This window comes from Notolepis coatsorum (assembly GCF_963971535.1).
Source record: "Notolepis coatsorum genome assembly, chromosome: 9".
NCBI classification, from domain to species: domain Eukaryota; kingdom Metazoa; phylum Chordata; class Actinopteri; order Aulopiformes; family Paralepididae; genus Notolepis; species Notolepis coatsorum.
The window spans coordinates 68,411,005-68,427,879 of record NC_140173.1 but is presented as its reverse complement, the minus strand read 5'-3'; the positions used below and the strand labels follow the sequence as shown (position 1 = coordinate 68,427,879).

The 16,875-nt window shown below is 41.6% G+C and overlaps 1 protein-coding gene across 1 annotated transcript in view; it reads left to right on the top strand.

Moving 5' to 3' along the window:
* ldb3a (LIM domain binding 3a) overlaps positions 1-14,078 on the top strand; it is a 137,622-nt gene extending 123,544 nt beyond the window's left edge. The window contains exons 11-15 of the mRNA XM_084321903.1: positions 1,512-1,893; positions 2,508-2,688; positions 3,478-3,598; positions 8,856-8,971; positions 10,863-14,078. Of these exons, the coding sequence (XP_084178029.1) occupies positions 1,512-1,893; positions 2,508-2,688; positions 3,478-3,598; positions 8,856-8,971; positions 10,863-10,952 (890 nt within the window). The 3' untranslated portion in view covers positions 10,953-14,078. The remainder of the gene's footprint in view (positions 1-1,511; positions 1,894-2,507; positions 2,689-3,477; positions 3,599-8,855; positions 8,972-10,862) is intronic.
* Positions 14,079-16,875: the final 2,797 nt, after the last annotated feature.

Genomic DNA, 16,875 nt, shown 5'->3' with positions numbered 1-16,875 from the left:
GACCAATCTTATTTGGAAACATGACACACAAAATAATAGTATTTAGCTTTTTATTTTAAACAATATTTAATCGCGTTTGGAGGTGGGTGTTCTGCATCTGCCCCCCTGTGCCAAACAAGCAGGCCAACTGCGCTCTAAAGGGCTCTTGTTCGCGCGTGAGCCCGTTATAATTGCACTCCTGTTGGGTCGTTTGTTGGGTTGGTCAGAGTCATTAACTATGGCTTCAGTGGATAACCCCAACCACCTCTATAATATTATGTTCTCTCAGCAAATAGACTGTCCTATCTCTGAAAACAGTTCCCCGCCGAGCCCAGTCAGTGCACCCCGTAGTATTCCGATAACGCTATATAAACCATGCTGCATTCATTCGGAAAGAAAGACCTATTCCAAATGCTATTTATAGGGTCTGACAATAATTACACTACTGTCGCTATTTTACAATGAACTATAATGAATTACGGGTCATACCGAACACGTCAGTCAAACTAATGCACAAAAGCTTATTTCCGCGTTGCAGTCTTCATATTCTACCGCTGGCCGCCAGGTACGCACGGTCTGAGCTGTGCGTAGATATACGCACAAAGTCAAGCACACGTTCAAATTAGTGCTGTCAATCGATTAAAATATTTAATCGCGATTAATCGCATGATTGTCCATAGTTAACTTGTGATTAATTGCAAATTAATCGCATTTTTTTTTATCTACCTTAAACAGATCTTTTTCAAGTTCCAAGTTTTAATACTCTTATCAACATGAGAGTCAACAAATGCTTGCTTTATGCAGCCATTTAACACAAAAGGATGACCGGCCTCATGCATTGCAAATTTGTATCAAATTCAAAACAGAGTGATGCACAAAATAACTTAAAAGAAAATAATAATTTAAAACAATGAATAAAGTGTGCATGAAATAATAGGGGAAAGAAAACGTTAGGAACTTCCCACACAAGGGCTGAGGACTCACCCCCCCCCCCCCCCTCTCTTTCTCACACACACACTCTCCCAGGTCTCTTTCTCTCTTTCCCCTTCCTCATCTCTCTCACCCCCCCCCCCCCCCTCTCTCTATATCTCACACACACACACACTCGGACTCTCTAACTCATGTACACCCACACACACACACACACACACACACACACACACACACACACACACACTTCAGAAACAAACATAGTATCAATGAGAGCATCAATAATACACCTGAGTGAAGTCTAGTAAAACATTTAAAGTATTTCTTAAAAGTTAATCGTGAGTTAAAAAAAAATAGTGGCGTTAATAGAATCGGGCGATAACGCGTTAATACCGTGTTAACTGATAAGTCCCACACTTTGCTTAGAAATGATCGTACGCACGGGTTACGCACATATCTGTGCGTACGCACCATTGATAAATGAGGGCCAGCATTTTTTTATTTGGTTTGCTATTGGAAAATAATGGACTTCTGGTGGCTGGTTGATGAGTTGCTCCCTGTCTGCACACAGTGTGTTAACACAGTGTGACTCTGTCTCCCAGCACCAGCCCCAGCCCCTGCCCCTGCACCTGCCCCTGCACCCGCCCAGGCCCCAGCTCCAGCCCCCGGAGGCCCTTCCAACAGGCCCCCCTGGATCACAGACAACACCTTCGCTGACAAGTTTGACCCCAGCAAGACCACCACCACCACCACCATGAAGGTCCAGCCCCTGCCCCAGGCCGCCCCTCCTCCCCCGGTCTACATCCCCAACCCCTCCTCCTCCTCCTCCGCCCCTCCCGCTCCCAGCCCGGCCTTCAACCCTAGCCCTGCTCCCTTCAGCCCAGCTCCCTTCCCCCCTGTGGCCAGAGGAGTCGCTCAGAGGGCAGAGAGGTTCGCCGCCAGCGGCCGCACGGCCCTTTGTGGCGCCTGCAACAGTGTCATCAGGTAACCATGGCAACTTGCTGTGTACAAACCTATATATATCTGTTCGCTATATATATATATAGACACTTGGAATATTGTGTAATCAACAACAACTAATGAACCTGTTTCAGTATAAATACCCAAATATATTACATTGTGATGAAAATGTAGTTTTCTTTCTGAGCAGTAATTGTTACTTGAGCTCTAACTATGAATATCTATACACTTTCATAAGATAACAATGGTAGACATCTTAATCATTTTTAAATCCATTCCCGTTATCCAGGAAGGACATTTGTCATGGGAGTAATCATACAATGATTGACGATGTATTAAATGGAAGTGTACTGTGACGTGCCAAGAAAATGTGTATGAATGTGTGAGTGAATGGGTAAAATGTGGGTAAAATGTGAGGAATAAATTGTAAAGCGCTTTGGATAAAATAGTTATATAAATACAGTCATTTGGGGCGCCCCAGTGGCGCACCGCATACTGCGATGCAGACCTACGTGGTCGACCCGGGTGCGTCTCCCGCTCCCGGACGGATTTGCCACATGTCCTCCCCCACATCTTCTCCCGTTCTGCAGTCATTTACCGTTTATTTACCAAAAGCGTAACCGCTGTGCGTCCTGCAGGGGTCCCTTCCTGGTGGCGCTGGGGCGCTCCTGGCACCCAGAGGAGTTCAACTGCCACTACTGCCACTCGTCTCTGGCAGACGTCAGCTTTGTGGAGGAGCAGAACAACGTCTACTGTGAGAACTGTTACGGAGAGTTCTTCGCCCCGACCTGCGCTCGGTGCACGACCAAGATCATGGGGGTGAGAAACACAGAGACACAGAGACGGACAGGCAGGCAGAGACAGACATGATGAGACTGAGAGACACACTAACACAGAGACAGACACGCAGAGACACACTAACACAGAGACAGACATGCAGAGACAGACACGCAGAGACAGACACGCAGAGACACACTAACACAGAGACAGACATGCAGAGACAGACACAGAGACAGACACACAGAGACAGACACGCAGAGACAGACTAACACAGAGACAGACATGCAGAGACAGACACAGAGACAGACACACAGAGACAGACACGCAGAGACAGACAGGCAGAGACAGACAGGCAGAGACAGACACGCAGAGACAGACAGGCAGAGACAGACACACTATCACAGAGACAGACATACATACAGTCAGAGACAGACAGGCAGAGACCGACAGGCAGAGACAGACACACAGAGACAGACAGGCAGGCAGAGACAGACAGGCAGAGACAGACACGCAGAGACAGACAGGCATAGACAGACACGCAGAGACAGACAGGCAGAGACAGACACGCATAGACAGACAGGCAGAGACAGACACGCAGAGACAGACAGGCAGAGACAGACACACTATCACAGAGACAGGCACACATAGACAGACAGGCAGAGACAGACACACAGAGACAGACAGGCAGAGACAGACACACAGATACAGACACACAGAGACAGACAGGCAGAGACAGACACACAGAGACAGACTAACAGAAACACAAGACAGACAGACAGTCTCCTCCCCCCTCCTCACTGACCTTTGACCCTGTGTGTGTTGGTACAGGAAGTGATGCATGCCCTGAGACAGACATGGCACACCACCTGTTTTGTCTGTGCTGCCTGCGGCGAGGCCTTTGGAAACAGCCTGTTCCACATGGAGGACGGGGAGCCTTACTGCGAGAAAGGTACTCTTTTATTCTCATGATTCAGTGTTAATACAGCCTTACTGCGAGAAAGGTACTATTTTATTATCATGACTCAGTGTTAATACAGCCTTACTGCGAGAACGGTACTCTTTTATTCTCATGACTCTGTTAATACAGCCTTTTTTATTAGTCTATTTTATTCTCGTTACTCAGTGTTAACTCATTCCGGGCCAACAGCGCCCTCTGCTGATGGCTCTTCCGTGCCAACGCTATATCCAATGGAGAATAGGACTTATTTGCGAGTACTTAAAACATATAGAATATAATAGCAATAGATCTAAATAACACAGTGATCGTCAATGAGTTGCTTCCAGTCAACATGCACGAAACAGATAATTTTTTCATACATACATTTCCATTTTATACTGTGATGAATATCAATATATTTCTAGAGCGTTCTGTCTCATCTCAATAAACTCCAGCAAATCGAGCTTAAATGTATTTCCTTAGAAATCGTGCCATTTGTCGCTTGATTTATGAATAGTTTTCAAATAAACGCTAGATTATCGATATTATATGTGTCCTTATTTCATTTCAACCTTTATTTAAAATCGTAAGCATCTGAGGTTTCCCTTATTTACAGAAACGACGATTGTACAGTACATAATAAAAACAATATTCACAGAATTGTAAACACCAGAGTAATTTTTTTTAAACGTTTCAAAATAATTTAAAAATATCAACTAAAACAGTTACAGGTAGTCACACAATGGTCTGAAATCATACGTTTAAACATTCCAAGGGAAGGGAGAACCTCCAATTTCAGCATGAGTTGAAGGACATTCCATGAGTTAGAGGCATCAAAGGAAAAGGCTGACTTCCCTAGCTCAGAACAAATTTGAGGAACCCTAAGAACCATCCAGTCATTCGATCGAGTTGAATAGGTTCCAATATTCCAATCTAACAGTGAGGAGATATAAACAGGTTGTTTACCAATAAGGGCTTTAAAAATAAATAAATACCAGTGTTTGTTGCGCCTTTCTGCAAGAGAAGGCCAACCCACCCTATCATACAGGACACAATGGTGAGTATCATATCTGTCACCAGTTATAAATCTGAGAGCTGAGTGATATGCAGAATCCAGAGGTTTAAGAGTTGATGCTGCAGCATGCCTATAAATTACATCACCATAGTCCAAAACTGATAAGAAGACTGATTCCACAATTATTTTTCTACTAAATAGAGGAAAATTGGATCTGTTTCTCTACAGGAAACCAATTTTCTGTCGCAGTTTAGAGGCACGAAGAGAAGCAGGGTCTGAAAAATCGCTTCTCCGTACTTTGGTCGGCGCGAACCTCACACACACACACACACACACACACACACACACACACACACACACACACACACACACACACACACACACACACACACACACACACACACACACACACACACACACACACACACACACACACACACACACACACACACACACACACACACACACACACACACACACACACACACACACACACACACACACACACACACTCCGATGGCGGTGATAGGAACATCTGATTACCCCAAGATTCGTAGCATAAAGGCCTTACCTCACATCTGATGTCATGCAAAAAGATGAATCCAATTCCTGATCGCCATTCCAAATATCAATCGCGTCTATTGATCCAACGTTATAGTCCAAAACACATAATCCACAATGCTCCCAGTGGGGGGACTCAATGCAATAGTATCCAGCTGCATGCCCGAGAAGTAAAACCTGGACGGACTTATTTTTTTGATGCACAGTCCCAGCCGTGTCTATATTAATCCCAGCCCAAGAGTGCTTCGCGTTTCTCTGATTGGCCACGACGCCCATGTGACCGCGGTGCGCGGCAGAGCGGTAGAGCGGAAATAGGCTGCTGCCTCCGCGTCAAGAAAGACAGACAGGCATTCTATTGCCATGCTCTGCGACAAACTCTAACCTTAACCAACTCCGAAAGAATGCCTAAACTTAACCCTAACCTTAACCAACTCCGAAAGAATGCCTAAACTTAACCCTAACCTTAACCAACTCCGAAAGAATGCCTAAACTTAACCCTAACCTTAACCAACTCCGAAATAATGCCTAAACTTAACCCTAACCTTAACCAACTCCGAAAGAATGCCTAAACTTAACCCTAACCTTAACCAACTCCGAAAGAATGCCTAAACTTAACCGGCGAAAGAATGCACGTTTATATAGAGAGATGATAAATTAATTAAACGTAAAAAAGAAAAAAAGAAAGAAAATTGAAGTGATTCGAACTTGTCACCAACGCACCGCAGGCTCCACAGCAAGGCGGCGAACGAGTTGAGCTAACCGTCGATGTTAAAACAGGGGTGATTACGGCTGCTCTGCCGCTCCGCTCTACCTCTGCCGCGGGGCGTGCTAGGCGTTGTCGCGGCCAATCAGGGAAAACGCGGAAGCACTCTGCAGCACTCTTGGGCTGGGATTAAAGAATAGGCGTCCCAGCCAATCCAATCCAATGATGTGCAATACCATCCGGGAGACGATAGGTGGCGGTATTTGCCCTTTGCGAGCTCAGACCCATTCCCAATGATAACGTCAGGCTGGATGGATGAAACATTTATAGATATCGCTAATAAAAGAAATAACGATTAAAACCCGACTATACTCGTGATTGGCACGGAAGCGATGGCGAGTTTACCCGACTATACTCGTGGTTGGCAATGAATGGGTTAATACAGCCTTACTGCGAGAAAGGTACTCTATTATTCTCATGACTCAGCGTTAATACAACCTTACTGCGAGAAAGTTACTATTTTATTCTCATGACTCAGCGTTAATACAGCCTTACTGCGAGAAAGGTACTATTTTATTCTCATGACTCAGCGTTAATACAGCCTTACTGTGAGAAAGGTACTCTTTTATTCAGTTGACTCAGCTTTAATACAGCCTTACTGCGAGAAAGGTACTCTTTTATTATCATGACTCAGTGTTAATACAGCCTTACTGTGAGAAAGGTACTCTTTTACTCTCCTGACTCAGCTTTAATACAGCCTTACTTCGAGAAAGGTACTCTTTTATTCTCATGACTCAGCATTAATACAGCCACGCTCACACATCACACAGCAAGGACCACAGCTCAATGCCAACGAGAGGATAATGTGATTATGACATTGATCATGTAAACAAACTAATCTAATCATGTTAGATTTACATTTAAGGGGTTATGTGGATAATTCATGTAGCACTTTTAACGTGGAGCTAAGAGCCGAGCCTCTTCTACTTAGATTTTGTGTGTTCATAACGACCAAACCCTGTTACAAGATACAGATCTCTTTTGGGTAGTGTATATTTAAGCATGTCAAATGGATTTGCATGACACAATATCACAGTTTCAACACCTATACTTTTGTGTCAGACTCTTAACCACCAAAACCTGCACGGACTACAACATATGTCGTATATCATGCTAGTTAGGGTACCTTGTGTATACTGCACCTTGTGTATACTGTTTACTTTTACTCTTACTCATTGTATATACGGTATTCAGATTTAAATGTTGTATTGCCTATATTTATTGTAATGTATAATATAACTGATAGGGGCATACAGACCCTCATCTGCACCTTTTTCTACACTGTTTATTTTTCTATTGCATATATTTATGAGTTTCTACTATTATCCTACCCATACCTGTACCTCCCCTCCCCACTCCCCCATGCTTCCCCAAGGGGATCAATAAAGGAATATCTTATCTTATCTTATCTACTTTCCCATAGCACCATGGAAACGTGCTGGATTCTGAATAGCATATTGTATGGTTTTTAGGAAACTTAATAGGACTTTTAACAGCAGGAACTGCTGTAGCTGCAGTTTGAATGACAGGAGAAAAATGATCACGTGGGAGACGTCACATGACATATATTTGCCTGTAGAGCTTTCCAGAATGTTCATGTTGTCATGGTTGAAAGGCTCTATACCGTATCAGTCCATGTCATATGTTATAGTCTATATGAGGGGGCTTTTACTGACATAGTCTATGCATTGAATAGTCTGCATTGCATGTAAACTGGAATATTTACTTCCACTGTGCATGTAAACATCTTAATGGAATTATTCTCACGATCAGAGTTAGAGCAATATTAGCGTTTTTGTTTGCACATAAACATAGCTTTCTAAAGACTCAAACGTTGCGATGAGATTGTTTTCATTGTATTTATATGTATACGGTATATACAGCATTATTGTACATGCTATCATACAGAGTTGTATGGGTTGTATGCAGGTATATTCAGACAGATGTGGAAATATATCTATGATAAATATATATATATATATATAAATGGAGATCCATTTAGGTGGTCCTTTTATGAGAGTGTGATTCAGTTGGTGTGTGTGTATGAGTTTGTTTACTTGTTGTGTGTATATATATATATATATATATATATATATATATATATATATATATATATATATATATATATATATATATACTGTATATATACACACAACAATATATATATATATATTACACAACAATATATATATATATTAGGGCTGACCCCTATTAGTCGAATAGTCGACTAATCGATCGAAAGGAGCCGTAGTCGACTGCCAACCTCTTAGTCTAATGCAATTATTTTTTTAAATAATTTTCTTTTAATAAATCTTTTTTTTATCATTCTTTCCAAAAGAAAAGAGGCCTATAAGCGTGGCTAACGCTAATGGCGCGCATACCAGAGGCTAACTGCCTACGAAAACAGGCACAGAGGCACTGAAAGAGGATTTCACCCATCTAATGAACACACTAGATTAGACAAATATCAAGATGTATCCATCAGTGGACCAATTGCATGCTTTCGCAGAGGACAAGAAGCCTTCCGTCGACTCCTTCAGACATTAAGCACCCCCCACAGCCCAAATGGAATGATAAAAAAATCAAAAAATTTAAAATATTATATATATATATAATTTATTTTCTATCGGCTATTTTGGCGACTACAAATCGACTATACAACTCCTTAGTCAGGGACAGCCCTAATATATATATATATATATATATATAGTGTATACAGCTTTATTGTGCATGCTATCATACAAAAGGTATTTGTAATTATAATACAAAGGTTTGCATTCTGAAAAGGATTTTAAACAGGTTGTTTTCATTGCCGTGCCCTCTCTGTGTTAATAACTTTACCTGATTCACTCATAACCCTGGAATCCTGGGCCCATTTCCTGAACTTCCTATGATATTTCAAAGTGGATCACATGACCCGTGTCTTCCAGATTACATCGCACTGTTCAGCACCAAGTGCCACGGCTGTGACTTCCCGGTGGAGGCCGGGGACAAGTTCATCGAGGCACTGGGACACACCTGGCACGACACCTGCTTCGTCTGTGCGGTAAGAACAATAGACGACTGTGCATCACCGTGTTATACTTATCTCCTGTACACACACCTGCTTTTTCTGCGCGGTGACGAGGAACAAATAACAATAGATGACGACTGTGCATCACCGACTGTGTTATCTCCTGTACACACACCTGCTTCGTCTGCGCGGTAAGAACAATAGATGACTGTGCATCACCGTGTTATCTCCTGTACGCAGTGAGGAGCAATAGATGACTGTGCATCACCGTGTTATCTACTGTACACACACCTGCTTCGTCTGCGCGGTGAGGAACTGATGACTGATTTGATTCAAATATATTATCATCATACAGCACAAGTACAGTACAACGGAAGGACGTTTGGCGTCCAACCAGAGTGCAAATGTAATATACAATGTAATTCCCTCCAAGCACAGGCAGACACAAGTGGGTTTCTTGCTACGGGTTTATTGAAACCTTGTTCCTCCAATCCACCGTGAAAACTTAAAAGAGAAACATAAGCCACGTTAGTTCGACACAAAATAATAACATGCACAGCATGAAAAACAACACGTTACCAAAGCAAAATACAATCAAACACTGAATACCTCGTTGGCTGCATGCTACAAAAGGGGGGAAATCTTCATCCATCTGTTCTTGTTAACAGTCATATTAGTTAAAAGGATTAATTTGTACCGGAGCGTAATTCTGACCATCCCTGCTGCTTGCTCGCAGGTGTCGCAATTAGTCCAAAAAACACACGTGAGAGCAGCCCAACGGGACACTATATATAACAGACGTCAACATGAAGGTACTATACGTTGTGGCAAATTAAATAACAAAGAAATAAAAAATGCAACATAAATACATTCTCAAATATTACACTAGACTTACAAAACTTAAAGAACATATAAATTATGAAAACCATATAATGTCCACAGTTACATACAATGTACAGGTGATTAAACTGGATATAAAATATATAAAGAGTACTACTGAATAATAGTGCTAATCAGATGTATGTACACAGTTGTAGCATGTACAGTGATACAGGTATAAAGACACTAGAACCTGTCGTTATTTGTCGAATGTCTTCCCCCCACTCTGTCTCCCGTTTCACCTCTATCTCTCTCTCTCTACTGGACTGCCCAGTAGAATTAAGCGATAAATGCTAAAAATGTATCTTTAAAAAAAATATATATATATATTATTTTTTTTTTTTTTAGTCGACTAACGGCAAATTTTGGCCAATCATAGTCGACCATCCAAATCCTTAGTCGGGGACAGCCCTAAAAGACACTATGGTAGTAGTAAGTCATTCTGGCCAGCAGCCTAACTAGTAAGAGTAGGTACAGTAAGTGATATTATGTACAGATATAGATATAGTATCTACATATATGTAAAAATGTGTATGCAGGTATATACAGACAGCTGTGGATAAATGTATATATACGGTAAATATAAATATATGTACAGGGTTATTGTACATGCTATCATACAAAGTTATATGGGTTATATGCAGGTGTATAAATAGGTATATAGAAGGATTATATGCAGGTATAATCAGACAGATATGTACTACACTGCCCTGCAGAAGCTAACCACAGAAACTACGCAAACAGTGAAACTGAGAAGAATGGCTTTAAAGTTCTTTGACTATCCAGTGATTTTGAAGTTACTGCAATTCCTTATACCCCTTTTCTCTAAAACAGAGCAAGATTGAACTCTGGAACTTTATCACAAGATAAAACTGTTATTGAGAAGTAAAATTTCACTTATAACTCAGTTTTGAAAATAATTGTAGTTACTGCTGTTAGCTTCTGCAGGGCAGTACAGTCTGAGGTAGGTAGTTACCGGTAATTAAAAAAAGTAGTTTTTCAATTAGTGCCATACAAATACATTTTATTGTTGTTATCATTACAGGTGTGCCATGTGAACCTGGAGGGCCAGCCCTTCTACTCCAAGAAGGACAAGCCCCTGTGCAAGAAGCACGCCCACGCCATCAACGTGTAGGAGCCCTGCAGCCCGGAGGAGGCTGTGGACGTCCCTTGGTGGCCGAGGGGGCCCCCTGCACAGAGGGGCCCCGTCTCCAATCAACACAATGAGAAACGCAAGATGATAAAAAGTAACAAATCAGTGCAAATGCTATCCATACAAATTCAAACGTGTTTGAGACTCGCTGATAAAAGACAACGCTGCCTAATAATCCCGCCTTAGAATGGGAATTATACCCTCTATCCCACCTGCAAACGTGTAGTATTCCCACTTTACATCGGAAATGACTTTATATAATTACATTTCTACTAAATTCAGATGGAATTCTAATTGTAAATGGTTGCTAGACAGACAGACTAATTGAATAGCAGAGCGCCACCGTACGCCTTATCTCACCACTGTCCTGTTTCACATGTCAAACACACAGTAAGACAAAGCTAGCTTGCAGTGAATCCATATTAAAAGACGCCTCGCACTGAAAGATAAAAGCACAGAACGTTTGGACATGGTATGTAGTTATTACTAATCCATTTTTGACGTCACATACAGTAGTTATAAGTGAGACGAGGAGTCATTTTGAATTCAATATTTATTGCATATTTTACAGAGTGATATTTATTTTAAAATAATATAACATCACTGTTGCTTTCAGTGCTGGAAAAAAACATGATCATGATTTAATTAATAGCTATTTAATGAATTGAATGTTCGACTGTTGGGTCACAAAAGATGTTTGCGTGTGTTGTATTTGTAATTATAATGCAAAAGTTTGCATTCTGCAAAGCCTGTTTTGAACATGAACAAGATTGAACAAAATGTAAATCTCTAAACGGGAGATTTGGAGAAGTTGGTTTTTTTGGAACCTGGATTTGCTTCTTTTCATTTGAGGTCAAAGAACGTTTGGAGATTCTTTATTCTTTGTTTTTTTACAGGACATATTCCTGTGCATTTTGTTGTGCCTTATACCATTACAATGTTCACAAACCATCAATATACTGTATTTGTCCAAAAAAAATCAAACGTAATCTTTGAAGAATCTAGCTGGTACCCACACCGTGAAGTCAGTCTGAGTTTGTGTGCTGGTGTACAGTTTTTACTTTGAATTAATTTTATATAGTTCCTGTACTTGGTGTTGTAGTGTACTGTATGTATGTGTGCATGCATGAGTTGTTCAAGGATTCTGCATGTTGAATGAGGCAACATCAGTATTAGTTTTTTGTATTGTGCCACGACAGTAGCAAAACATGTGTTGCATTGAGAACATTTACATTTAAGTGCATTTTAACTGTTTTATGGTGGAGGTCTAGTGTATGGAACACAATGATATGGTGCCAGATCGAAAGAGATCATCTTACTTTCAGAGGGAAACAAGAAGTATTTTGTATCATACTTTTCTTTTCGATAGATAGGTGAATGTTTCAGTTTTGCTAAAGGTTGCTCAAAGTTCAAACCATGGAGAAGAGTAATTAAATGTTTGAAATGTTTAAAAAACAAAACAACAATACAGAGTGTTTGATTTATCGTATCTTTCAACTGGTGAGACGTTCACTTTTGGTGCTAAATATGAGTTTGGCAAGTTAGATAGAACACAGCTTTACTCAAAGCGCAATGTACATTATTTTTTTGCCAAGGACTATGGATATCATGCAATGACTGACAAGTGGAGTTCACACACACACACACACACACACACACACACACACACACACACACACACACACACACACACACACACACGCGCATCAGAGACGTTACAAAGGATGGGAACTAACACTCTGTATGGAGAAGGATGCCCTTGACATCCTCTTTTGAAACATCTCTCATCAAACACGTTTGTTTGAGTTTACCAAGTTGTATGGTTTCCAAGAGGCGACTCTGTTCTACATGACCAATGGCGCCAGGATCCAGTAGAGTCATTAAACACAGAGTCTATTCTACCATCGTTTTGTACCATTTAACTCTCAAGCGTATTTAAATTGACGCGAGAGTACAGCGAATACACAGCTTCTCGTAGAGATGTCGTGCTACGGAGCGGCGGTATAACATGTAGATCGGGTACGGTGCGTTCGTCGGTACCTGATATGTAATATGTGAAACTCCCGATCTCCCCAAACTGCAAACGCGTCTCTTGTCTCCGTCGTCTTGTCGCAGTTGAAATAGTAGCAACGTGAGGATAAGTTGCATGTAGGCTACAACTACAAGTCATCATCTCACCATCCATTCCCTACTGATAATCTAAGCCCCCCTGTCTCTTCCATCAGCTGTTCATTCCATGTAGGTTAGAGTCTCTCCATTGGTCTTTATTGTGCGAGTTTGCTATTTATGCTTTAATGACACTATTTATGACTGTGCATTTAGCTTATCCGTGGCTTCCAGGTCGTCAAGCCCGCGCTGCCTGTGAGCGTGTGTTAATCGGAAGTTTAAACAGAGTGCTGTACGTCCAGTCAGTAGGCTAGCCTGCTCGAACCATTGTTGTCGCATGTTATTATAACCACACTTATAAAAACAGATAATGTATAAAGAATGTTCAGATTACTAACAAACTGTAGGAAGGCCTTGCTCTTTTTGAATAGCTAGATCTTAGGCTTAAGGGCTTTGGGGGCGTGGGAACTTTTGCCCAATCTATTTTTCCTTGGAAAAACAAAGACTATATTGGAAGAGTTGGAATGTTATTGGTTTCGTAAAACATATAGCTTTCTGTCGTTCTTGTTCTGCTACTTATTTCCGCCCCGCTCTGCTACCGCCTACATGCATCAGAGTATAGAATAGATCAAAGCATCCTACTCATACAAGTGATATAACTTGTGTGCTACTTGTAGTGAACCACGTATCGCCATCGTAAATGTCTTGAATGAGAAAACGTGGGGAAGGAATGTCAATGCCTTGTGCAAGAAACTGTGTAATGAGTCTCTTATCTACCCATCTATCTGTCTTGGGAAGCATCTCCCAGCAGTTGAAACTCCCTTTAAATAAACAAATGATTTATTTGACGGCCTTATGGGTGTGCATGTTGTATTCAATATCATGACCTTAATGTACATTGTTTAGCAAAAAAAGAATCACATTTATCTTATTCTTTTCAACCACAAATTAATGCCTGTATTGCCAGCGTGAGCGTGGTGTCGGAGAGCGGCTGGTGTCTACAGAGGGGTTTCATATTTGAAAGATGTCAATAAACAACATTATTTCACTAAAGCTTTGACCTTGAGCAGTCATTTGACCTTTGATTTTCAGCAGTCACTTCCCACCTGCTTTTATGGTGACTCAAAATCCATAGGCTATTAGGAAGGCATGTAGATTAGATTTAAATGTATTGTCATTATTTAGCACAAGTACAGTACATCAAAAAGAGGTTTGGCATCCAACCAGAGTGTAAATCAATGTAACCGTAAAGTGCAACAGTAATCTACAATGTACAGGTATAAAATATATAAATGAGTACTACTGACTAATAGTGCGAATTGGACATATGTACAGAGTTGTAGTATGAATTATGTACAGTGATACAGGTATGAAGACACTATGGTACTAAGTCATACTAGCCAGCAGTGTAACTAGTAAGAATAGGTAAGGGATATGTACAGATATAAGATAAGATATTCCTTTATTGATCCCCTTGGGGAAATTCAGGCATCATAGCAGCATGGGGGAGGGGAGGGGAGGTACAGGTAGTAAAAACAAGCAATGTAAACAATATAACAAATCAATATAATGAACTAACTAACTAACTGAAGTATACAATATTCACATAAGGTGCAGTATGCATATGGTAGTATTATTGTCCTTTTAGGTTCCTAGTAGTTGTAGTTGGATGTCTGGCAGCAGTCCCTGCCCACTGTTGTGGAGCCTGATGGCCGCTGGTATGAAGGACTGGCCGAGGCGGTTAGTTGAGTGTCGGGGGGGTATGAGAGTGTGACTGAACGTGCTTCTCATCTTGACTAGCTCGTCAAAGAGGGGGTGGAGTGGGAGGGATTCTCCAGCTTCCTTCTCATCCCCCTCTCTGCCACCACCTCTAGTCTGACCAGTTCGACTCCCACCACAGAGCTAGCCTTCCTCACCAGCTTGTTCAGTTTGTTGGTGTCCCTCGAGTTGATGTAGCCCCCCCAGCATGCCACAGCATAGAAGAGGAAGCTGGCCACTACAGACTGGTAGAATGACTGCAGCAGTCTATTTCAATATATATAGATATATTATCTACAGATATGTAAAAAGGGTTTATGCAGGTATGTACAGACAGATCTGGATAAATAGATATATATGGGAATAATATATATACGCATATATATATATACACAGCATTATTGTACATGCTATATGGGTTAACTTATATGCAGGTGTATAGGTATATAGAAGGATTATATGCAGGTATGTTCAGACAGATATATATATGCAGTAAATATATAAATGTATATATACAGTATATACAGCACTATTGTACGCTATCATACTGAGTTATATGGGTAGACTACAGTATGAGGTAGGTAGTTAATGAATACTATGATTACAGTGTAGGGCAGTTGTAGACAGTGAAAGCAGTATAGGTATAAATTGAGTATAGGCAACAAAGTTCAAAGTGGATATTCATCTTGAATATTTAACCAATCTTTTTAAACACGTGTAATTACATATAAGCGAGTAATCACGATCGCCAATGGGTTCATTGGAATAATTCTTTTTGGATTACCTTCTGGCTAAAGTAAGGACCCTGTATGTCTATTTTACCAAACCTGAAACATGTTAATGTAACGATCACAGTGTCTTACTTTACCGGACATAAACCAAGCGTTTTGTAACGATCGCATTTTCGGGGCACATGTGTACATGGTATATACCTTTGATTTGGGAGTATTTGGGGTTTCAGGGGATCAACCAGAACGGTTTGGGCTTATTGCATATAACACGTTTTATCTCGCAATATATGGAAAAATACTGGATTATCTTGGAAATGGACGATGTTTAGCGTGTAATAAACTACAAACTACAGTGTGTAGAAACAAACTCTTTTTTACATATTGGACTAGAAATAGTGTTTGTCAAATGAGCCATACTATTGTCTCCATAGCTATAATATAGAATATACAATAGCTCTGCAAAGATCGTGAAATATCGCGAAAATGGTCATGAAAAGCTGGCGCTAGACAGTGAAGGATGGGGAAGCTTATGGCGCTCAATGTGTTAAAAGTGCACTATGCAGGCGGTCGGGTGGCGTAGCGGAGATTGCGCTCGTCACCAATTCAAGAGGCTGCGGTCTTGACTCCCGGAGTCAGCATTGGCCTGCGGCTTATATAATATAATAAGTGTTAGACTAGAAGTCTTTATTTGTCATGCAGTTTTAACACACACACGCGAGATGGGCGACCCACAGGAACACACACACATGCACTGAGTTGCCGATGAAATGTCTCTCTGCACTTTTCCCATCCCGTCTTCCTTCCCCCCCATGGGCAGCCGGGAGCAGATAGGGCGTCAACGTGAGCCGCGCGCCGGGGACCAATCCAAGTGCTCCTGTCCGTCTTCGTCAAGGACGCCACAGCGTTAGCGATCTGTTGTGCATGTTTTTCCATTGGGTTTTATCTTATCGGGGGGGAAACCCTTGCGAGCACGGGGAGAACATGCAAACTCCACACAGAAAGGCCTGGGAGATACCCCACCTGGGTACCTGACATCATGGAAACCTGGTCCCCAAGCGGGAATCGAACCCTGGACCTTCTTGCTGTGAGGCGACAGTGTTAACCACTACACCACCGTGCCGCTTGGGCCGGTCGTCATACTAACTCGTTTGGCTGAGTTAGGGGGAGGGAAGTTGTGGGTGGTAATCTGGCGTTGTGGACAGCGACGCCTACAGGTCAGGTCTGGGCGCCTGCTCAGCGAAAGGCAGGGAATGGTGAAGGCAGCGTTACGCTTCACCAATGAGAGTCCTCGCTGCCAGGTGAAAAAAGAG